This window comes from Heteronotia binoei, chromosome 4 (assembly GCF_032191835.1).
Source record: "Heteronotia binoei isolate CCM8104 ecotype False Entrance Well chromosome 4, APGP_CSIRO_Hbin_v1, whole genome shotgun sequence".
NCBI lineage: Eukaryota > Metazoa > Chordata > Lepidosauria > Squamata > Gekkonidae > Heteronotia > Heteronotia binoei.
Genome location: NC_083226.1, coordinates 20,738,297 through 20,761,888, shown reverse-complemented (window position 1 = coordinate 20,761,888; position 23,592 = coordinate 20,738,297). Strand labels below are relative to the sequence as shown.

The following is a 23,592-nucleotide window of genomic DNA, read 5'->3' as shown; positions in this document are numbered from 1 at the left end:
ATTAGCATTTGTTGGTTTTAAAGGTACTTTCTTTGTATTTCTCCCATGGGATCCAGGGAACTGGGCAAATGAAGCTCTGGCTCTTTCCTTCCTTCCCCAGGGGACCAAGAAGGGGAGGAGCCTCATCCAATAGAAGGAAGAGAGGCTTCGTTCAGTAGCTGTACTGTGCGATTGAACCTGGCAAAGCAAGCTCTGCCTCCCCCCTTCCTCCCCAAGGAAGGAGCCTCAGCCAATGGAGAAAATAGAGGTTTTTCTCTGTAGCTCCTGAGCAATTGAGCAAGCCTTGCAAAACAAGCTGTTATGCAGAAGGAAGCAAGAGAGAGGGAGAAGGAAGGAAGCTGATGACAGCCAGTTGCTTGGGGGCCTGAGAGGAACCCTCTGGGGGCCTGATTTGGCCTCTGGGTCACATGTTTGACACCCCCACTTTAAAGGGCTTTGTTCCCTTTTCCTACTATGCCACAGCATGGTTCAGTAGGGAAAAGCACACTAAAAAGAGAGGCAGGAGTGTGAAAGCGACGCTACTCAAGAGTTTGGAGCAGATTCCTCCCTGCATTTTGGCTTGTTCCTGCTTCCTGGCGCTTGGCTTCAGTTTTCTGTCCCTGGATCACTTGGTATGCTGCCTGGACTGCTGGCCTGCATGGCAGAGGTCATAGCTCTGGCCCCTCCTCTCCCTGTCACATGACAGTGATGTCACATGCTTGTACCTCAGTGGCTCCCAGGTCTGGAGCAGTTGAAGATCCACGGCTTAAGCCTTCATGTGGCTCTTCAAAAGAAGTTTGGCTTTTTAAAAATGCTATGGAATAATTTTAGATCATTGCAACTTTGCTTAGGTACACATACAGCACTTAGCAGGAACTTACAGATAAGGTGAATACAACATTTTATTAATTGTCTAGGAAAAGGCATTTTAGCTGGTGCAGCTGTTGTTCTGTCCTACAAAAAGCACCCTACTGCCAAAGACTCCCTTTTTAAAATAAAAAGGTACCAGAGCTATTCTTGTCCTTACTAATGAAATTCAGGGTCATCCTAAACCAGAGGTGGCCAAACTGTGGCTTGGCAGCCACACATGGCTCTTTCACACATATTGTGTGGCTCTTGAAGCCCCCATGACCCCATTGGAGAAGGCATTTGTCTCTTCAAATCACTCGTCCAAACCAAGCCAGCTGGTGGCTTGGAGAATGCACTTAAAGTTAAAGTTGCTTTATTTCCACCTCTCTCTCTCTCTCGCTCCTTCCCCTATTTGCTTTCCTCCCTTTCTTGTCTTGTGGCTCTCAAACATATGATGCTCATGTCTCTGGCTCTCAAACATCTGCCGTTTATTCTACGTGGCTCTTACGTTAAGCAAGTTTGGTCACCCCTGTCCTAAACCGACTGGAGAAGAATCAAATTTTAATTCATTTGCAGGGTCTCTTGGGGTTCAGGTCCAGGAAGGCCCTTAGGGGTAGAATGTGCCGCTTGTCTGCATCTCTGCGGCCAGGAAGCCTCAGTATATTTCTTGTTTGAGATGCTGGAAAACAAGCAGCAGCTGCCAAAAGAAAAAAAAAATAGAGTGGCAGGAGCAGACTGCAAAAGAAAAGTGTGGAGGGTGGCAGCTCCCCCCCCCCATTCTTTTTAAAGATGTTTATTTACCGAATCTGGCTGCATTTCAGCTTGCGAGCACTTGTACATCTTCTCGCTCAATTTCCAAGTGTTTCAACACAAAGAATTGGCATACAACAAAAAATGGCATACAAGAAAAAATCGGGAAGGGGGAAGGAAATAACACCCCCCCCCCATTTGAAGAACTGCTGTTCAAATTGCCTAAAGGGAGGCAGCTTCGAGTGGCGATTTTGTTCCTATTGTGGCGATTTTGTTCCTATTATACAAGGTCAGAAGCCATCGACTTCCATCCTTGAGACGCTTTTCCCAACACAGCTATCAATCTTTCTCCTTTAATAATGCCCAGGACAGAGTAGATACCGTATGAAGCAGCCCTGGCTCAGGTGATGGGGGGGGGGCCTAATTCTCAGGGCTTTTTTTTTTTGTAGCAAGGACTCCTTTGCATATTAGGCCACACCAGGCCTCAGATTCAGCAGGAGCTCACAGGAGCGCAGCTCCTGAACTCTTCTGTCAGCTCCCCCTCTTCCTCCCCACCAGTGCCGGATTAAACTCTGTGGAGACCCCTAGGCAGTCAAAATCTTGGGGAGCCCCTCCCAAATTATCTCAGAGTCCGAGTGCCCACCCCACCACTCACAGCCCCTGCTGCAGCCTGCGGGCGCCTTCTTAAAAGCCCCTTTTACTAAGCTATGAGGGAGAGGCAGAGAGAGGCAAACTTGGTGACAACGGCGGCAGCAGCCGCACCAGGCAAATCTGGCAGAGCAGCTGAGTTGTTGGCTGCTCGTGCAGGCTGGGAGGGCTGCTATCAGGGCAGGGGGGAGCCAGTCCAGGGCCCCTAAAGGCGTGGGGGCCCATAGGCCAGTGCCTACTTGGCCTAATTGCTAATCCGGCTCTGCTCTCCACCTACCTTGTCCATTGAATACTAGGTGCAGCTGCATAACAATCCCTGGATTAGGAGAGCGCGCAGCCAGCCAGCCACCAGGAGCTTTGCCACACCCCCAGCAGCCTTCATTAACACCTGGAGAAGCCCACGCCACCCTTTCTCCACTTATGTGATTTTGGGTGGCTTGCTGGCCTTTTGACTTGGGGGCGGCGGCCTAGGAGAGCGAGGCCTGCTTGGACTGCCTGGCCAGCTCAAGCAGGACTCGCCTGCTGGAGCTCTCCTTTCTTGCATTGGATTGCTTCGGCTGGGGGGGGAGGCGATGTATGCTAATGAGTTATGTTAATGAGCTTCACCACCTGGTTTTCTACAAAATGACCTCTGGGCCACACACCCCTGATGTAGCCAATCCTCCTGGAGCTTACAGTAGGCCCTGTACTACGAGCCCTGTAAGCTCTTGGAGGATTGGCCACATCAGGGGTGTGTGGCCTAATATGCAAAGCAGTTCCTGCTACAAAAATTGCCCTGCTGATTCTTATCATTAAGGAAAGTCATGTAGTCCACATTTGGGCCCAGTATGGATGAACCAGCTTCCGGCTGCACAACTCTTGCAGGTTTTACGACCACGAAACATGTCACAGAATGGCACTGTATGTATAAGATTAGACAAATTCACCCACAAGATTGATTAGTAAGCCAGCATAGCTAAATAGAACCTCCAAAGGCAGAGGGGGTCTATACCTCTGAACACCTGATGTGAGGGGCAAACAACAGGGGAGGGCCATGACCTTCATAACCTCCTTGTAAGATTTCGGAGGCATCTGGCCGGCTAGTTTTAGAAGCAAAACGCTGGACTTGAGCTTCGTTGGACCCAGTGAGACAATTCCTACATTCTGAATTAGCATCTGTAAACTGGTCCAGAATCTCCCCCCCACCCCTTTGATGCTTTTTCCTCTCCAGGGGAGGACGGGATGTTAGAGTAGACCAGGACCAGGCTGTGGTGTCAATGATAATGGTTCTAGAATCGCCTGTTGGCCCAGATCTGAGCTGAACATACCATGTGATTCTGCCAGTATCAGTGGCGATTCTAGGACCATTACTCAGTGGTCCATCTATGGCAGTAGCCTATAGGAAACTTCCTAGTTAGCAAAAATGCTGGTCCATCCCATTTCTTTGAGATTAGCAAATGCTCTGTTCTGCTTGATACTAAGAAGGACTTGCCGTGCACTTGGCAATGAGACGCCTTCCCGAGTCCCTCGATCTTTCCACCCTCACCCCTCCTTTATCTTACAGCCCCCCTCCCCTGCCCACCCGAAGATTTGGAGCCTTTTGATCAAAGTTGCATCAAAACCAGCTTAGCTAAGGCCAAAACTCCCCCTTAAGACCTTCTTTATTAAAAAAGAAAAGAAGCTCCAAATTGCTTAAAAGAGCGGGAGCGATTTCACCCGAGCTTCCTGAAATTAAAACAAAAACAAAAGTCTCAGCACTTTGGTATAGATCTATTCCACATCTGGCAGAGGTATAAAGAAACTGCATGCTTGGAAGGTTGCGAGGGGGGGGGGGGGGGCGGAGAAGCGGTTCTCAAAGTTACATCCAAAAGCGTAGGCCTCCCACACACCGTCTTCCAGGTTTGCCCAAAGGAAAGGTCCTGATATAGCCAAAGAGGAACTTGTACGGTTGTAATCCTAAAAACCTATGGGGGGTCTCTATCCTGTAACTATCAGGGCTTAACTTCAGAGTCCAAATGCCCTGACCTATGTTGAAAGCCTCGTTTCCAAACAGGATTACTCAGCAATCGCTACTTAGGTGCAATCAAACTTTCCCTGGATCGGGGCCACTGTGATTCCCAAATACAGCGAACTGGTACGGAGAGGATAGCGACTGTAATTGCAGCAAAACGAGCGGTAGGCAAACCACCCTAAAGAACAAGTACAATGGAAATGGACATCGCTATGATGTTTCTTTTGCCTTCTCTACGTTCTACGGATCTTTTGTTTTAAAAATTCTAATCCTATTTGTTTGAATTAAGCTTTCTTTTGAACAGAGACCAACCCAGGTTTGCCCCCCTCAAACGACATTCGGATAAGAAGTGGTGCGTTATTAGGGAGGGTGAAGAGAAGGGAAAACGCAGGCAAAAGCAGGGGAAAGGATGTCATGGGGGGAATGGAGGGGGTAGATGAGAGGGAAGGAGGTAAGCATGCAGCTCTGTTAGGGTCTGAAAGGGGGCGGAGGAAGAAAGAGGCACTATGGAAGTCAGGGTGAGAAATTAGGAGATGCGCCAGTTGACCGCGAGTGGCGAGTGCTTAGTTCTCTGTCGTCCCCCACTTTTGCGTCGTATGTGGTCCATCCCCGCTGTGTCGATGGCCTTCATCACCCAGGAAAATGAGATGCACTCTGGAAGACGCTTCAAACCACGTGATGCAGGAAGAGGCGGGGTGAATGGAGAGACACAGGGCCACCTGCCTCTTTCTCCCAAAATCAAGCATGCTTGCTCACAAAGATCAAAGTGTGCACATGTGTATGTGTGTGGAGGTGCTCAGGGAAAAATTCACCCTTTCGCACCCCGAGCATCTCTTCTCCCCTTACCTGACCTCCCAGACCTCCGCATGAGGCTGTCCCCGGAACCTCTCCCCCACAGCAAGGGACCGCTGTGAAGCCCAGCTCGGCAGGCGCCTGACCGCAACCTTGGTTGGGCTGGGTCTGCAATGGAAGGTCAAGACACAAAGGGATCTACAATGCTTCTGCTGTGTCAGGGGCAGCGGTACCACGCTCGCAGGATGCTGGGGGCCAAAGACGGGCTGCCAGTTCTTGGGGGTCACCCACAATCTTGGCGGTTGGTCAGCCTGCAAAGGAACCTGACCCGCTGCTTCCAGTGCCGCTACAGGTTCACCAGTGGGATCCTGGGAAAAGAATGAAATTGAGGGGTTGGGGGCAAGAAACGAGAGAAAGAGATGTGAGAGGACCTCCTCAGATCTCAGAAGCTAAGTAGTTTGGCTATTTGGAAGGGAGTATAATATTATATAGACCACAGGAACCGTTCCTGTGCACAGTATTGCAATTATATAAAAACTTTATATAACACTATCATCAACGATCGTTAACATGCAAGTTATTCAGTCTACATCTTTTTTCATAATAAAACCGTGATGGTATTGGCCAAATGGAGCTCTCCCATTGGTTGATGCCTGTGCTCCATAAGCCATTGGCCCATAATCTGTCAGTCACCACCTCTGGGTTCCCATTGGTTGGCTGCCAACACAGTCTTACCTCAAAGACAGACACATCTCTGACACTTTCCATCAACCAGCCTCAGAAAGGGTTGCTGCTCTTCTGAGGCCTCATGAAGCATTTCCTCAGAGGCCATAGTGGCCACCTGTCACTCCCTTCCTCCTTCCTCCCCTCAGTCTCACCCCAGGACAGATGATGATTGGGCCACTGGGGAAGCTGCTAGCCAGAGGCTATTGCTAGGCAGCAAAGGATAAACTCTCAGCTGAATATAATATCATAGAGTCCACGCTCCAAAGCAGTTATTTTCTCCAGGGGGAGACAGATCTGTTGTCTGGAGTTCAGCTGTGATCCCAGATCTTTGGGCTCCACCTGGAGGCTCGCTACCCTAGGCCTGGCAGCAACCTCTGGGTAACTCGATGCCACTTGACTAGCATCACTTAACTAGACCTGGCTGCTTGCTCCTGTTCAGAAGCAGCCCCCCTATGATAGGTAGTGTGACTTAGCAGTTGCCAACTCCAGGTTGACAAATTCCTGGAGATTTGAGAGTGGAGCCCAGAAAAGGCGGGTTTGAGGAGTGGTGGGGCCTCAGACTCGACCCTTCAAACTAACCATTTCCTCTGTTGCCAATCTCCAGGTGAGGAAACAAAAGCAAACGCTACCATGAAGTCCAGCCTCAAAATGTCAAAAATTCAATACATTAATCCATTAGTAGAAAAGTTTTATATATTAAATATCCAAACCACAAGACTTCTTATACAGTATAAGGAACGGTTGCACCAGAATATAAATCCTGCCTTATTTTGTCAATAGAAATTGTCGCTCCTTTGGGAAAGTTCTGGTGAAATTGACAACAGTCCAATACGTTCAGCAACCTTGAGTCTTTCCAGCCAATAATTTTTAAGGCTATACAGCCAGGAGTCCATAAGCAACAGGTTTGTACTATTTCCCTGTTTCGCATGTGACTTCTTTAAGCTCCTCACTGAAAATTTTCAAGCACTGGGTAAGAATGCCATCAACTTTCCTCAAAGAGTTCCCAAAGAAGCTACAATTTCTATTGACGAAATAAGGCGGGACATATTCTGGTGCAACCATTCCTTATCCTGTATAAGAATACACGTGGTTTGGATATTTAATATATAAAACTTTTCTACTAATGGATTAATGTATTGAATTTTTGACATTTTGAGGCTGGACTTCACGGTAGCATTTGCTTTTGTTTCCTCACCTGGAGACTGGCAACAGAGGAAATGGTTAGTTTGAAGGGTGGAGTCTGAGGCCCCACCACTCCTCAAACCCACCTTTTCTGGGCTCCACCCTCAAATCTCCAGGAATTTGTCAACCTGGAGTTGGTAACTGCTAAGTCACACTACCTATCATAGGGGGCCTGCTTCTGAACAGGAGCAAGCAGCCAGGTCTAGTTAAGTGATGCTAGTCAAGTGGCATCGAGTCACCCAGAGGTTGCTGCCAGGCCTAGGTTAGCGAGCCTCCAGGTGGAGCCTGAAAATCTGGGATCACAACTGAACTCCAGACAACAGATCTGTCTCCCCCTGGAGAAAATAACTGCTTTGGCATTTGCTTTCGTTTCTTTACCTTCTTTACCGTGATTCTCTTTGTTTTTTTGGTTACACAATCTCCAGGTGAGGGCTGGAGATCATTCAGAATTACAACTGCTCTCCGGATGACAGAAGTCAGCTTCCCTGGAGGTGGGTGGGTGGGCGTGAATGCCTTCACTTGGGTGGGAAGACAGCAAGGGTGGGAGAGCACTCACACAGACCCTCTTTCTAGAGCCCATTGTATTTTTCTTCATGATGGGCCTTATTCCTAGTTACAATATAAAAACCAATACAAGAAGAAAGGATTCCAATTATGAAGCATACAATAGCATTCAATTGCACGGAAATTCTTTCTGAGTCCAGTATAGTCCAAAAAGGTCCTGAAGTCCTATGAAGAACCTGGAATTTTAATGGTTTTGGTTTTCTTCCACATATGGACTGTAACCACTTGCAAACAGAAATTACTCCAGAGGTCGCCTCTATGCTCCTCTCAAGTATTTGGATTCAATCCCAATGTCAAAATAGAGCTCAGGTTTGAACAAAAGATAGCACAACAGACTTGCACACTGCATCGGATCTTCCTTTTGGCGTCCTCTGGAGTCATTTCTGTTTGCAAGTGGTTACAGCCCATATGTGGAAGAAAACTATCAAAACAAAGATTAAAATTCTGGCTTCATAGGACTTCAGGACCTTTTTGGACTATATTGGACACAAAAAGAATTTCAGTACAATGCAATACCACTGTATTCTTCATAATTGGAATCTTTCCTTCTTGTACTGGTTTTTATATTGTAATGTAGACTGAATAACTCGCATGTTAACGATTGTTGATGATAGCGTGTTCAGGGGTGGAATTCTAGCAGGAGCTCCTTTGCACATTAGGCCACACACCCCTGATGTAGCCAATCCTCCAAGAGCTTTCAAGGCTCTTTTTTGTAAGCTCTTGGAGGATTGGCTACATTAGGGGTGTGTGGCCTAATATGAAAAGGAGCTCCTGCTAGAATTCCACTCCTGGTAGTGTTATATAAAGTTTTTGTATATTTGTAATATTAGCGTATAGGAACAGTTCATGTGGTCCACACGATAATGTATTAAGAAGAAGAAGAACTGCAGATTTATACTCCGCCCTACTCTCTGAATCAGAAACTCAGAGCGGCTTACAATCTCCCATATCTTCTTCCCCCCCACAACAGACACCCTGTGAGGTGGGTGGGGCTGGAGAGGGCTCTCACAGCAGCTGCCCTTTCAAGGACAACCTCTGCCAGAGCTATGGCTGACCCAAGGCCATTCCAGCAGGCGCAAGTGGAGGAGTGGGGAATCAAACCCGGTTCTCCCAATTAAAAGTCCACGCACTTAACCACTACACCAAACTGGCTTAACCAGGACACCTTCTTATTGTTACTATTTGGAAGGGAGACCGCATTAGAAAACTCTGCAGAGGAAAGCAAAGACCACATCACCTCTGCTTCTCACTGGCCTTAAAGTCCCTTGCTGCGATCACCATAAATTGACTACAACTTGATGAGACTTTAACACACACACAGCCTAAAAGGCACTACACTCGAAAGCCCTCAAGTCCTTCAGGCATGATAATGGGGGGAATCCTACCAGGGCTTTTTTGTAGCAGGAGCTCCTTTTCATATTAGGCCACACACCCCTGATGTAGCCAGTCCTCCAAGAGCTTACAGTAACCCCTGTACTAAGAGCTCTGTAAGTTCCTGGAGGATTCGCTACATCAGGGGGGCTTGGCCTAATATGCAAAGAAGTTCCTGCTACAAAAAAAACCCCTGGATCCTACCCTTATCCGACCACTCCACTGAGTGAAGTTTACTTCTTTATACCCCAGTTCTACTCCAGTTCGAAGCCTTCCGCCGATTTAAGAATCTAATTTAAGGGATTCTGATGGGGTGGAAGAGTCACTCAAGTTGGTGGAAGTCTCCTTAGGTTGAAGGAAGTCTCCATGAAGGAAGATTAGATCTACCCGGGCAGCTCCCGAATCAAAACACCCTTTTTGTTTTTAGGACAGCTGTCGGCCAATTAAAGGATTTGTAGTTAACTGACAGACTGCCCTTGAAATGAGGAATCGCGCTTAAACAAATGCGTGGATTATCAACACGTCGATGCAGCTGGATTTTTTTTTTTTGAGCCGCCTGAAGCCACACAAGAGAACTTCAAACGGAAGACGGGAAAAGGGCAATTCATTCCTAAAGGACTGGCAGTTTCAATATTTTCTGCTTTCCGACGGCCTTAATGGGCCAGAACCTCAGCTGCCTCTAGGCATACGTCAGTAACGCTCCTCAAACTCACAGCTCTGGCAACTAAGACTTGCTTCCCCCCAAATTAGTAGGTCAGCCACAGCAGTGATCCGACATACAGCTCAGGCGGCTTAAATCCTAAGGAAGCAGTGGGATGCGAATGGGCAAACTCTAGGCAGGACTGCCGCCTGACTGGATTCTTCCTCTGATTAAAACAGATTCACACTCGCCGCCTTCATTTTCGGCACAACAGCTGTCCGGTTGACACATCCATCCAGACACCTTCAGAGGTGATGCTGCGACTGCATGAACAGCACATTTTCCCTGCCGTTAGCTGCCCTGGATATTGAACTTCGTATTTGGGGAAATGCAAATCTTCACCCAGATAACAAGCACCCCACGGGAGCCTGTGGGCCACCGTCGGCAATCGGGTGGGGTGAGTGCCAATAGTTGCTCTAAGCTGTGGGATCTTGTGAGCAAAAATTCTACTGGCATTAAAGTTGTGAGCTACTGAAGAAGGAGAAGGAGAAGAAGACGACTGCAGATTTATACCTTACCCTGTGGCTTACAATCTCCTATATCTTCTCCCCCCACAATGGACACCCTGTGAGGTGGGTGGGGCTGAGAAGGCTCTCACAGCAGCTACCCTTTCAAGGACAACTCCGGTGATAGCTATGGCTAACCCAAGGCCATTCCAGCAGCTGCAAGTAGAGGAGTGGAGAATCAAACCCGGTTCTCCCAGATAAGAGTCTGCACACTTCACCACTACACCAAACTGTATAATTTAGTTTGCTCTGGGGCCATTTTTCCTGAGCTAAGACAAAAATGTGTGAGAGCCAGAGGCTAAAAAGCTGCGAGCAAGCTCACACTAACTCAGCTTAGAGGGAATACCGGTGAGCGCCACAAAGCACCAGTTGGGACTTCGCTGGGAGGTGAATACTAAAAAGGAGCAACATTTCCCCCTTCCAGCTTGCTGCTTTTAAAATCTTTCTTATTATATTTGAAGCCCTAGAGGTTGAGAGATCTCCCTGTTGTACCAATCTAATAATGAGAGCACACTCCTTGCCTTTTTTTTTTTAAAGGAAGAATTAAACTAAAGAAGACCGCTGCATTCTCCCTACCCAAGCCCCACTCCCCATTTCATGACATTTTGCATTTTTGCTTTGTTTTTGACACAAACATGCAAAGCTGCCTTATACTGAATCAAAATTTTGGTCCATTAAGGTCATGATTGTCTACTCAGACTGGCAGCGGCTCTCCAGGGTCTAAGGAAGAGGTCTTCTACACCATCTACCAGCTGATCTATCTAACTGAAGATGCTGTGGATTGAACCCAGATGCATCTGACAAAGAGAGCTGTGTTTTTCGAAAGCTTAGGCTACAATAAAATTTGTTAGTCTCAAACAGGGGTGGCCAAACTTGCTTAATGTAAGAGCCACATAGAATAAACGTTAGATGTCTGAGAGCTGCAAGACATGAACAGTGGATGTTTGAGAGAAGGAAGGAAGGAAGGAAGGAAGGAAGGAAGGAAGGAAGGAAGGAAGGAAGGAAGGAAGGAAGGAAGGAAGGAAGGAAGGAAGGAAGGAAGGAAGGAAGGAAGGAAGGAAGGAAAGCAACTTTAAATGTATTATCCAAGCTACCAGCTGGCTTGGCTTGGAGAAGTGATTTAAAGAGAGAAATGCCTTCTCCAAGCCGGCTTTGAGAGCCACACAATTTGGCCACGCCTGGTCTTAAAGGTGCTACAGGATTCTTTACTATTTTGCAGCAACAGATTAACATGGCTAACTGCTCCAAATCTAATTGATGCAGCAGCTCACCACTTTAATGCCAGAAGCTCACAAAGTAGAAGCTCACAAAGTAGAATTCTTGCTCACAAGACTCCACAGCTTAGAGGGAGCATTGGTCGCAAGCTTCCATTGGTTTAAAACACTAAGCGGCTAGGACTGCAAGCCAGTTGGGATGCTGAAATCCCTCCTGTGCTTCCTCCAGGCTGTCGTGCCTTGCCTCCTCCTTGCCCTGTCCCCATGCCAAGGCATTCCCGTGCCCTTCTATGCATATCCATCACTTACCTGTTGAGCTGGAAGGCACTGGTCTTCCCGATCCCCTCTAGCTTGTCCAGGCCTTCCAGGACCTGCCCGGTCTCGGTCATCTCTGGCGGGGGAGTCTGCGAGTCTCCGTAGGACCCCAAGATACTGACCGCGGTGGGCGACAGATCCGTCAGCGGCTGCTGGCTACCCTGTTGCTGCAGTCTGCTTTGCTGGCTCGAGTGACGCCGGCGCTTCTGGTTCCGGTCCCAGCTGCGGGGAGAATGGCAAGGGGGGGGAGGTTATTCGGGACAGGTGGGGTCTTTCCAGAATACCATCTGTTGGGCATTCACTATTATATGGCTCTTTTAGGGGAAGTCAGACGTTTTTCTTCCAGGTGATTTACCTGCTGTAGGGAAACTGCATTTTCCCATCACACAAACGACAGTTTTGGTCACGGGGAAATGCATCTTTCATTTTCTTTCTTTCTTTCTTTCTTTCTTTCTTTCTTTCTTTCTTTCTTTCTTTCTTTCTTTCTTTCTTTCTTTCTTTCTCTCCCTCTCTCTCTCTTTCTTTCTTTCTTTCTCTCTCTCTTTCTCTCTCTCTTTCTCTCTTTCTTTCTTTCTTTCTTTCTTTCTTTCTTTCTTTCTTTCTCTCCCTCTCTCTCTCTCTTTCTCTCTCTCTCTTTCCTTCCTTCCTTCTTTCCCCAAAAACAATTTATCGTATTTTCTATTAAAGTATATACCATACATGTCACAATCATAGTGCTTACATACAGCAAATAATATAACCAAAAGAACAAGACAAAGTCTAGTAAGTCATACAACAACTAATGAAATACACCTGTGTAACTAATATTAAAACGGAATAAAAAGCTAGAGTAAATCCATTTGACTCCATCAGAAGACGTTACCACTAAGACAAGTCATTAATTACATTAGGAATTGCTTCTTGTGAGGTTAGGTATGCTAGAACAGGAGACCAGACAACAAAGAATTTAGAAGGAGAGAGAGGACATTCAAGCTGAGCAATATTGTCTGTTATCTTGGCCATGACCAATGTGTGGCCTAATGTGCAAAGGAATCCCTGCTACAAAAAAATCATAAGAGAAACCATGTTGGATCAGGCCAATGGCCCATCCAGTCCAACACTCTGTGTCATACAGTGGCCAAAAAACCAAGTGCCATCAATCGGTTCACCAGTGGGGCTAGAAGCCCTCCCCCTATGCCCCCCTAGCACAAGAATACAGAGCATCACTGCCCCAGACAGAGAGTTTCAACAATAAACTGTGGCTAAGAATCCCTTGTACTGCAAGAAGATCCAATCAGTCAAGTCCTAAGAGAAATCAACCCAGACTGTTCCTTGGAAGGTCAGATGCTGAAGCTGAAGCTCAAATACTTTGGCCACCAAATGAGAAGGGAGCACTCACTGGAGAAGACCCTGATGCTGGGAAAGACAGAAGGCAAAATAAGAAGGGGACGGCAAAAGATGAGATGGCTGGACAGCGTTACTGATGTAACAAACACGAATTTGAGCAGACTTCGGAGGATGGTAGAAGACAGGAGAGCCTGGCGTGACTTTGTCCATGGGGTCACAAAGAGTCGGACTCGACTGTGTGACCGAACAACAACAATAGCCACTGATGGACCTCTGCTCCATAAGCTTATCCATTCCCCTCTTGAAGCTGTTTACACTTGTAGCCGTCTTGTGAGCAAAAATTCTACTTTGTGAGCTACTGGCATTAAAGCTGTGAGCTACTGGCATTAAAGTTGTGAGCTACTGCATAAATTGTTGTGCTCTGGGGTCAATTTTCCTGAGCCAAGGCACAAATGTGTGAGCTGGGCTAAAATCCTGTGAGCTAGCTCAAGCTAACTCAGCTTAGAGGGAACACTGACCATGACTTAGGTAGACCACAGTTTTTTATGTCAGAGGTTAGTATCTGGATGTTAGGAAGATGCATTTTTCACCTCCACGGTCATCACAGAGTGCAGACTCCATGTAGAGATGACACAAGGGAACTTAATGAGTTATTTGGCAAGGGTGAAGTCAGGGGAGTTTTTTTGGCTTAGAAAAAAAGTATACATTTAAAAAGATGGCCGACTTGGCAGAAAGGTCTACAAAATTATGCAGTGTAGAGCAGGGCTTTTTTGGTATAAGGAACTTATTTGCATATTAGGCCACACCCCCTAACACAGCCAATCATCCTGGAGCTGACAGTAGGCCCTGTAAGAAGACCTCTGTAAGCTCTAGGAGGATTGGCTACAACAGGGTGTGTGTGGCCTAATATGCAAAGGAGTCCCTGCTGCAAAAAAAGCCCCGGTGTAGATAATGTGGATGGAGAGAAATCTTCCCATAATACTGGAACTCAGCTATGTTTGCCAACCTCCAGGCAGCAAGAGATGGCTTTTAAGAAGACCGTTAAAAATCTACACAAAGAATGAACCTTAAGAGCACTTTTTTCATACAAGCACTTTATTCCTTGCTGCTATTGTGAATTATTACTGTATTAGGAATATATGAAATGTTCTGTTATACTGAGAAGGTTGTGTGTTTTGTGAGTGATTGGATTGCACTACGGTGAATCACACTCATCAATCTTCAAATGTAATGAATTATTGCTGTTATATACCGATGTATGATTTCCTGCATATTCTAATATTATATTAAAAATTTATATATGAAATATTGTTTTCGGTGTATTTGTAAATTTGTTCATGGTTTTTGTAGTATTGCCACCTTCAAGGCAGAGCCTGGAGATTTCCCAGAATCGCAGCTGATTTCCAAATGACTCATATCGGCTCTCCCAGAAGCTGCCGTTTCAAGGACAACTCTTGCGAGTGCTATGGCTGACCCAAGGCCCTTCCAGCAGCTGCGAGTGGAGGAGTGGGGAATCAAACCTGGTCCTCCCAGGTAAGAAACTATGTACTTAACCACTACACCAAACTGGGCAGATTTAGGAAGGATAGGCCTCTCACTAGCTAGAACAGACAAACGGGCATCCAGATTCAGAAAAAAAAAAAACAGCTGGCAAATGTTTCCAATGGGCCCTGCTTGTGGACTTCACTCTAGTACCCAATTGACCATGGTTGGAAACAGGAGATTGAGCAAGATGGACCACTGCATGGGCTACTCTCCTCCTACACTTATCTTCCTACTTTAAGGTCACATGATCACTCCTCCATGTCTAGTGACTTCACTTCCTACAACACTTGAGTGGAATCTGGCAGTGCGTGTCACAAGCATTCGTCTGCCAAGCAACATCACCAATCGGCACCACTTCCTGCCTCGTAATTAGGGGTGGAATTCTAGCAGGAACTCCGTTGCATATGAGGCCACACACCCCTGATGTAGCCAATCCTCCAAGAGCTTACAGGGCTCTTAGTGCAGGGCCCACGGTAAGCTCTTGGAGGATTGGCTACATCAGGGGGGCGTGGCCTCGTATGAAGAGAAGCTCCTGCTAGAATCCACCCCTGCTTATAATTACTGCCTGGCATACCATGTGACCCATAAGGAAGGGCTACGGCTCAGTGGCAGAGCATCTGGTTGATATGCGGAAGGTCCCCAGGTTCAATTCCCAGCATCTCCAGTTAGAACGGTCAGGTAACAGGGGAGAAGGCATACCTCTCACTGAGACCATGGAGAGCTGCACCAGTAGGCAAATGTGACCTTGACAGATGAAGGGCTTGTCTCAGAAGAATGCACCTTAGAATCACAGAATCAGAAAGTACCTCCAAGGTCATCTGGTCCAACCCCAATGTAGGAAATTCACAAATACCTCCCCCAACCCATACCTCCAGTGACCCCTGACTCATGCTTGGAAGATGGCCCAAAACCTCCAGGATCCCTGGACAAACTGGTCAGGAGACAAGTTGTTTCCTGACCCCAAAGTGGCGACCAGCATTTCCCTGAGTGTGTAAGAAAGGGCTACGAGAACCAGGGCTTTTTTTGTAGCAAAGAACACCTTTGCCTGTTAGGCCACACAACCCCTGATGTAGCCAATCCTCTAAGAGCTTACAGGGCTCTTAGTACAGGGCCTACTGTAAGCTCCAGGAGGATTGGCTACATCAGGGGGTGTGTGGCCTAATATGCAAAAGAGCTCCTGCTACAAAAAAAGCCCTGACGAGAACTAAGCACCTTCATAACTTCAGGCGCGCATCCTCCCACCTCTTCCTCCCCTGAGCTTTCACAAGTCACTGCTTGCTTCTTCAGATACAGCTGGAATAGGAGTCCATCCGTCCTATAGATTGGAAAAAGGACAGCTGGACTCACGTTCTAGCTGTATCTGAAGAAGTGAGCAGTGACTCACAAAAGCTCCTCCCCCACCGCAAACATTAGTCTTTCAGGGGCTACTGGGCTCTTGCTCTTTTCTACTGCTACAGACAGACTGACACGGCTACCCATCTGTCCCCAAGCTTGGCCCAGGAAGCTCTATTTGCCCCCTCCGGTTTGGTGTACTGGTTAAGTGTGCGGACTCTTATCTGGGAGAACCGGGTTTGATTCCCCACTCCTCCACTTGCACCTGCTGGAATGGCCTTGGGTCAGCCATAGCTCTGGCAGAGGTTGTCCTTGAAAGGGCAGCTGCTGTGAGAGCCCTCTCCAGCCCCACCCACCTCCCAGGGTGTCTGTTGTGGGGGAGGAAGATAAAGGAGATTGTGAGCCGCTCTGAGACTCTGTCCTTGAAAGGGCAGCTGCTGTGAGAGCCCTCTCCAGCCCCACCCACCTCACAGAATTCTGTTGTGGGGGAGGAAGATAAAGGAGATTGTGAGCCGCTCTGAGACTCTGTCCTTGAAAGGGCAGCTGCTGTGAGAGCCCTCTCAGCCCCACCCACCTCAGGGTGTCAGTTGTGGGGGAGGAAGGTGAAGGAAATTGTGAGTCACTCAGAGACTCTGAGATTCAGATTGGAGGGTGGGATATAAATCCAATTTCTTCTTCTTGAGAGCAAGTTTGGTGTAGGGGTTAAGTGTGCGGACTCTTATTTGGGAGAACCGGGTTTGATTCCCCACTCCTCCACTTGCACCTGCTGGCATGGCCTTGGGTCAGCCATAGCTCTGGCAGAGGTTGTCCTTGAATGAGAAGCTGCTGTGAGAGTCCTCTCAGCCCCACCCACCTCCCAGGGTGTCTGTTGTGGGGGAGGAAGATAAAGGAGATTGTGAGCCGCTCTAAGATTCTGAGATTCGGAGTGGAAGGCGGGATATAAATCCAATGTTGTCTTCTTCTTCTTCCTTCTTTAAAGTGAGGCTGACAAGCACTTGGAGGCCAGCCTTTGTAGGGCCGTTACTTTGACCCTCTGCAGCTCCCTCCCCAAGGAAGGAGATCTCACAACAGCATGGGGTAGTGCTGGATTAGGCTCGTGGGAGATCTAGGTTCAAATCCCCTCTGCCAGTGGAAACTCGCCGGATGATCTTGAGTCAGTCACATACTCTTAGCCTAACCTACCTCACAGGGTTGTTGCGAGGATAATACGAAAAGGAAAATCACGGAAGGAAACCACTTGGTGAACACCATTTGAAAGCAGCCCTTTCAATGGTTAATACAGTTGGCTAAGATAAAATCCATGTGCCATTTGATTTTTAAAAACCTTCAACAATTCATTTTGGCATCTCAGGAACATTGGGGTTGTATTCAGCGCAAAGGCAGACATAATATTTATAGGGAAGTCACAGAGGATTCTGTGTCAGCAGCCATGAGCCAAGCTTGCTTCCGGCTTCACAACTGGCGTGACAGACAAGCACTCTTATCAAGTTACATGCTGGGTCAACCAGCTGTCTTTCTTCTCCTGTGCTTCAGATGACCTGTCTACCGTTTACGTTACATATACATATGAAGAACCCTGTCTCTATGTCTCCGTTTATCCCCCTCATCCTTCACCTTATCAGAAGTCAACATTTTAAAAACAGTGACAGGGAGTTAGTGACCGACAGACGCTAGCCAAGCGGCACCCCTTTCAAACAGCTCTGGTTGGAGAACATGCAGAAAGGCTCCTCCCACCCTAGAGTTCAATCTTGAAAAGAAACAAGCCCTTTTGCAATGAATACAGGAAGGGTGTTGCTAAACGGGCTCCACAAATGGCACATCTTCACCCAAGCTTGAGAGCCATGATGGCATCTGTTCAACTATGCACAGAGAAACAGTACTTAATAGGCAACTTTTACACACATAAAATAAATACCGCAAAGTAAAGGTATTTTTAAAAATTTCCAAATATAATGCAGAACCTTAACAATATATTCTTATCATTTTGTTGAAAAGCTGAAATGATACAATCCCATATCCATTGGTATGACATTTAGGCAGCACATGCTCTGCAAGAAACTCCAGTTTGGCGTAGTGATTAAGTGTGCGGACTCTTATCCGGGAGAACCGGGTTTGATCCCCCACTCCTCCACCTGCACCTGCTGGAACGGCCTTGGGTCAGCCATAGCTCTTGCAGAGGTTGTCCTAGAAAGGGTAGCTGCTGTGAGAGCCCTCTCAGCCCCACCCACCTCACTGCTGTGTCTGTTGTGGGGGGTGGGGAGGTAAGGGAGATTGTGACTGCTCTGAGACTCTGAGATTCAGAGTATACGGTGGGATATAAATCCAATATCTTCTTCTTCTTCCTTAAAGAGTTGGATCCAGACTCAATTGGCAATTTTGACAGACGGATAGATGGATGGATGGATGGATGGATGGATGGATGGATGGATGGATGGATGGATGGATGGATGGATGGACGGATGGACGGACAGATGGATGGATGGATGATAGATAGATAAAGGAGGGAGTGGTGGAAAGAAAGCAACTTTAACTGCATTCTCCAAGCTGCCAGCTGGCTTGGCTCAGAGAAGTGATTTAAAGAGACAAATGCCTTCTCCAAACTGGCTGACGGGGCAGTGGGAGCTTCAAGAGCCACACAATATGTATGAAAGAGTCACATGTTGCCCCCGAACCACAGTTTGGCCACTCCTGCCATAGAGACTACCCTCCAAAGCGGCCATATTCTCCGAGTGAACTGATTTCTGTCGCCTGGAGATCAGTTGGAACCCTAGGAGCTCTCCAGCTATCACCTGGAGATTGAAATGGTACTCCCTTTACAGATATTAATTCTGCTTAAGTTATCATTCTTCCCCTTCCTTGATGAGATTTGTTTTTCTGTCAATCCTACTCTGCTCCCCCTTTGAGTGTTGAGAGCGGTTCTCACCTTCTCTGAAAGGACTGATTTCCCTTTGGATTGATTATTTTTCCAAGCTGCCCTTTCTGGGTAGCATCTCCCCACTCCCAATCTTCTGCGGCTTGTAATTTTAAGTAGAAATATACCTGCTGGGGACGTACACCCCCAGCATTTGATGAAGCGAGCTCTAACGCAGGCGAGAGTTTGTGCTGGAATCCACTTTGTCAGTCTTCAAGGTGACACGGAACTCCTGCTTGATTTAAACTGCTGGAAGGAACCAGACATGAATACAGGAAGGTGCTTCTAGAGTTCCTTCCACTCATTTGGGAACAGATGGGCAACCAAGAACCCCATGGGAGATCATGTGGACCTCAGCGGACCATAAAAGATTACCTTCCTCCCCACCCCACCCCCGGGTTCACTTGAAGGAATAAATAATAATAATAATTTTTATTTATATCCCGCCCTCCCCGCCGAAGCAGGCTCAGGGCGGCTCCCAGACATGGAAGTACCATGATTACATTTAATACATTATACGGTAAAATACCTTAAAATACATTAAATAAATATTTAATAAATAATTAGTTAAAACCATTACAGTTAAGGTGCTACAATGCGAACATATTAGATGTATATCAGATGGCTAGGTGTCATTTCAGGATTCAATCTTGTAGGCCATCTGAAAAAGGCTAGTTTTGCAGGCCCTGCGGAACTGATAATAGTCCCGCAGGGCTCGAACCTCCGCTGGTAGTTGGTTCCACCAATGAGGAGCTGTTACTGAGAAGGCCTGCTCCCGAGTTGTTTTCAATTTGGCCTCCCTTGGTCCAGGGATTTTTAAAAGATTTTGGGAGCTAGATCTTAGTGCTCTCTGGGGGATATATGGAGAGAGGCGGTCCCTAAGGTAGACAGGTCCTCGGCCATATAGGGCTAGAACGAAGAAGAACAAGTTTTCAAGTTGCGACTTTAATGTGTCATCCCTCTTTATTTTGAATGGAACACAGAACGTAAAGGATACTTTTGTACAAATTGCGCACCAGTACACGGCGATACAAAATAGCCACCCTGAGCCCGTCAGGGGAAAGCGGGATATAAATCTGATAAAAAAAATATTTAGGAAGCCCTTGACAGCCAGATAATGAGCACCTTTGTTTACGGAATCTACCCATGCGTGAGAAGGTCCGTTAGCACGATAGCACTCATGCTGGGCGGTTTCCAGTTTGCCACACCACACACCCAAAGCCAGGGCAGGCCCCAGACTGTCCGGCACCCTAGGCGAGGGTGACAGATGGCGCCCCCCCCCACAATGATAACGTCACCGAGTCACATGGGGGGTGTCCAATTTGGCAACCCCAGAAGGCTGGCGCCCTAGACAACCACCTAGTTTGCCTAGTGGCAGGGTTAGCCTTGCCCAAGGAAAAGCTGTCTATCTCTGGATTTATGAGGACATTCACATTTCGGATCTTCCGTGATGAGAGTCCCCCGCCCCCCGTGTTATCCCTCCACCTTCACAGCACCCCTCCCTGACTTAGAGGGTAACACGGGGCCTACTTAAAAATCTACTCACCAGAATTTGAGTATGATCGCCATGGCAAGTAGGACGATAATGACGGAGATCGTGATGGTGACGTACAGCTGAGGGTCCACCCCTGGAAGGGACAGAAGAGAGTCGGTTGGGAACGGCCCCGGAGTCATAAGAACATAAGAGAAGCCATGTTGGATCAGGCCAATGGCCCATCCAGTCCAACACTCTGTGTCACACAGTGGCCAAAATTTTATATATATATATATATATATATATATATATATATATATATATACACACACACACACACACACACACTGTGGCTAATAGCCACTGATGGACCTTTGCTCCATATTTTTATCTAAACCCCTCTTGAAGGTGGCTATGCTTGTGGCCGCCACCACCTCCTGTGGCAGTGAATTCCACATGTTAATCACCCTTTGGGTGAAGAAGTACTTCCTTTTATCCGTTTTAACCTGACTGCTCAGCAATTTCATCGAATGCCCACGAGTTCTTGTATTGTGAGAAAGGGAGAAAAGGACTTCTTCCTCTACTTTCTCCATCCCATGCATTATCTTGTAAACCTCTATCATGTCACCCCGCAGTCGACGTTTCTCCAAGCTAAAGAGCCCCAAGCGTTTCAACCTTTCTTCATAGGGAAAGTCGGTTTGCATCATCGCGTCACCCCAAGATGGGTACCCCCCCCATTGCCTCCTGCTGCCAGATGGGTTGATGCCCACGGCCTGGGCAGGCAGCAATGCAGGGCGTAGCAAAAGATGCCCATCCCCATTGATTCATCTGCAAAAAGGAATTGAAATCAGGTTCCATTTAGCAGCCAGTAACTGAAGAAGGCACGCATTGAAACATCTTGAACTATCCAGAATGGGCATATAGGCTTTTCTTGTAGCAAGCTCCTTTGCATATTAGGCCACAGCCCTCTTACATAACCAATCCTCCAAGAGCTTACAAGGCTTTTATTACAGGGCCTACTGTAAACTCTTGAAGGATTGGCTACATCAGGGGTGTGTGGCCTAATATGCAAAGGAGTTCCTGCTACAAAAAAAGCCGCGGCCACATATTGATGGCTGAATGAACTTTTGCACTCTCACTCCTCTGCTGAACTGACTGACCAGATATGCGTATTAATATTGAAACCTACAGAGGAGAGGAATATTTGGAAATAGAACTTTTTGTATGTAAACTTTCTGTATGTATTCTTGTTTGGAATCTTGATATGGTGGTAATAACAGAACACAGTTTACAGCAATACATGAATTTGAATACATGTTTAGGTCATAGAAACTGGCTGGTCCTGGTAATGGGTCAGTCCTTACTACAGGTAATGTAGCTCCTCCTCTTCCAGGATAGGGCCGGCTCAAACTTGATCCTGGAGGAGAGGGGCTTATCCCCTGGTTCCCCAGTCATATCAAAGCCTCACCTCTCATCTCCACTATTTAAACCAGGGAAGGAAAAAAACATACTCCTCCCCCACCTCTAAATGCTTTCCAATATCAGACTACCCCTCTGTAGTTAAAGATCTATATTAGGGGAGCCCATACAAAGAACCCAGAAAAACAGAGAACCCTGCTCTCAGGAAGAAGAAACTTGCAGGGGGGAAAACACAGCATAATGATCTGTCTCAACCTGGATAGATCTTGAACAAATCGTCCATACTTGGAAGCTGCCCCACGTCAAAGGGTGGGTAGGATTGACCCACTCCAGGACCACCGAGAAAGAAGCTTCGAAGTGAGACAAAGCTGCCGTTTTTCACTAGCTTCTGAAACTATTTTGGAAATGAACATAAGAGTTTAAAACTTTACGGTGTAGACTCGGTGGTTTTTGGTATTGTGTAACATCTATTTTTCAGGCAGGAGTCCTGCATCAGTAATCCACCAGGCAGAGCGTCCAGTGGCTGTAACCGGAAGAAGCTTCACCTGTTGGATTCCTGTTCACTCAAGCTGTTAAAGACTTGCTGGAGAAAAAAAGGAACGTTGGGAACCCTTCCCTTCTGAAGGAACCAAAGTGCGCTACCTTCTCCTGGGGGCCCAAAGAGGAAGGGCCTAAGCGTGGCTGGCGTCTGGCGCAAGTTAAGCCCTTCGTTCTGCAGCAGCGAGTGCGAATTTGGTTGCGCCGTCGCCATGCCGCTGGAGGAAACAAAAGTGTAACCCAGCGGCGGGAGGCCCGGGTTGGCTGAATTCGGATCCCCTCCGTCCTCGACCGATATCGTGGGGCCCCAGACGATGGCCCAGGGGTACTGTGAGGAGGACGGGCCATCCTCCAGCCCTGAGGGCGTGGCAGGCCGACTCGCCTGGGCCTGGCGCCTCAGTCGGGCTGCCCCGCGTCGTTCAGCCCCTTTGGGAATCGGGGACCTCTGGCGTAGCGAGGGGGCACGGGAGCCTCTCTCCGGGGGCGGGGTCTTGCCCCAGAGGCAAACGGATCTGGGGGTGGAGGGGCTGCGGTGGCTGCAGAGCGGCCGTGTTGCCAACAGACCCCGGGGACGAAGAGACCAAGCGTTGTACGGCGGGACCACGGAGGCCAGAAGGAGGAAAGGCCACATCTGCAGCAAACGGAAGCAGGAGACCAAAGTACTGAGGGAGAGAAAAAACAGAGAAGAAGAGAGAGGTGTTACTAGTTTGGAGAGTCCCCTCTGCCAGCGAAACAAGCAGGGTGAAGAGCCTCCAGCGGGGATAGGGAAACTACGCCAGGTCCCACTGCCCACTGCCACTCTTAGTGTCATGTTCATACAGGAAGTTACAAAGGGAATCACCAGAAACTCTATGGCAGGGGTGTTAAACGTGCAGCCCATGGATTGGATCAGGTCCCCGGAGGGTTCCTATCAGGGCCCTGAGCAAGTCTGCTTCCTTCTCCCTCTCTCTTGCCGTCTTCTTTGTGTTGCAGTTACTTTGCAAGGATTTCTCAATTGCACGAAAGTTACAGAGCAAAGCCTCTATTTTCTCCATTGGCTGAGGCTCCTCTCTTGGGGAGGAAGAGAGAGCTTGCTTTGATACTGACCACAATATTGCAAGAGCGCTAATACTTTAAGCATGTTTTATTTTAGGGTGTTGGGTTTTTTTTGTAAAGAAATATTTAATTGTGTTCGTCTGTGCCCTTTATAAAATTTATATCTCTGCTACCTGGCATTACATTTTATGACCCAGCCCGACAAGGTCTCCTTTACGTCAGATCCAGCCCTGACAGCCCTGCTCTATAGTTTTACTTTACAGTTTGTATTTCTGATAAGTATATGAGGTTGTATTTTTTTTTTAAACCCCTCTTCTGACAGCCTTTGGCCATGGAGTTTGGAGTTCAGGGCTGGAATTCTAGCAGGAGCTGCTTTGCATATTAGGCCACACACCCCTGATGTAGCCAATCCTCCAAGAGCTAATTT

The 23,592-nt window shown here is 47.6% G+C and overlaps 1 protein-coding gene across 1 annotated transcript; it reads right to left on the bottom strand.

Moving 5' to 3' along the window:
- Positions 1-5,110: 5,110 nt before the first annotated feature.
- On the bottom strand, positions 5,111-22,784 carry PIANP (PILR alpha associated neural protein). The gene is made up of 4 exons (XM_060236350.1): positions 22,236-22,784; positions 20,247-20,328; positions 11,581-11,808; positions 5,111-5,376 (listed from the first exon to the last, which is right to left on the bottom strand). Exons 1-4 carry the CDS (start codon positions 22,759-22,761, stop codon positions 5,355-5,357), a joined length of 858 nt encoding a protein of 285 aa, XP_060092333.1. The 5' UTR covers positions 22,762-22,784; the 3' UTR covers positions 5,111-5,354.
- Positions 22,785-23,592: the final 808 nt, after the last annotated feature.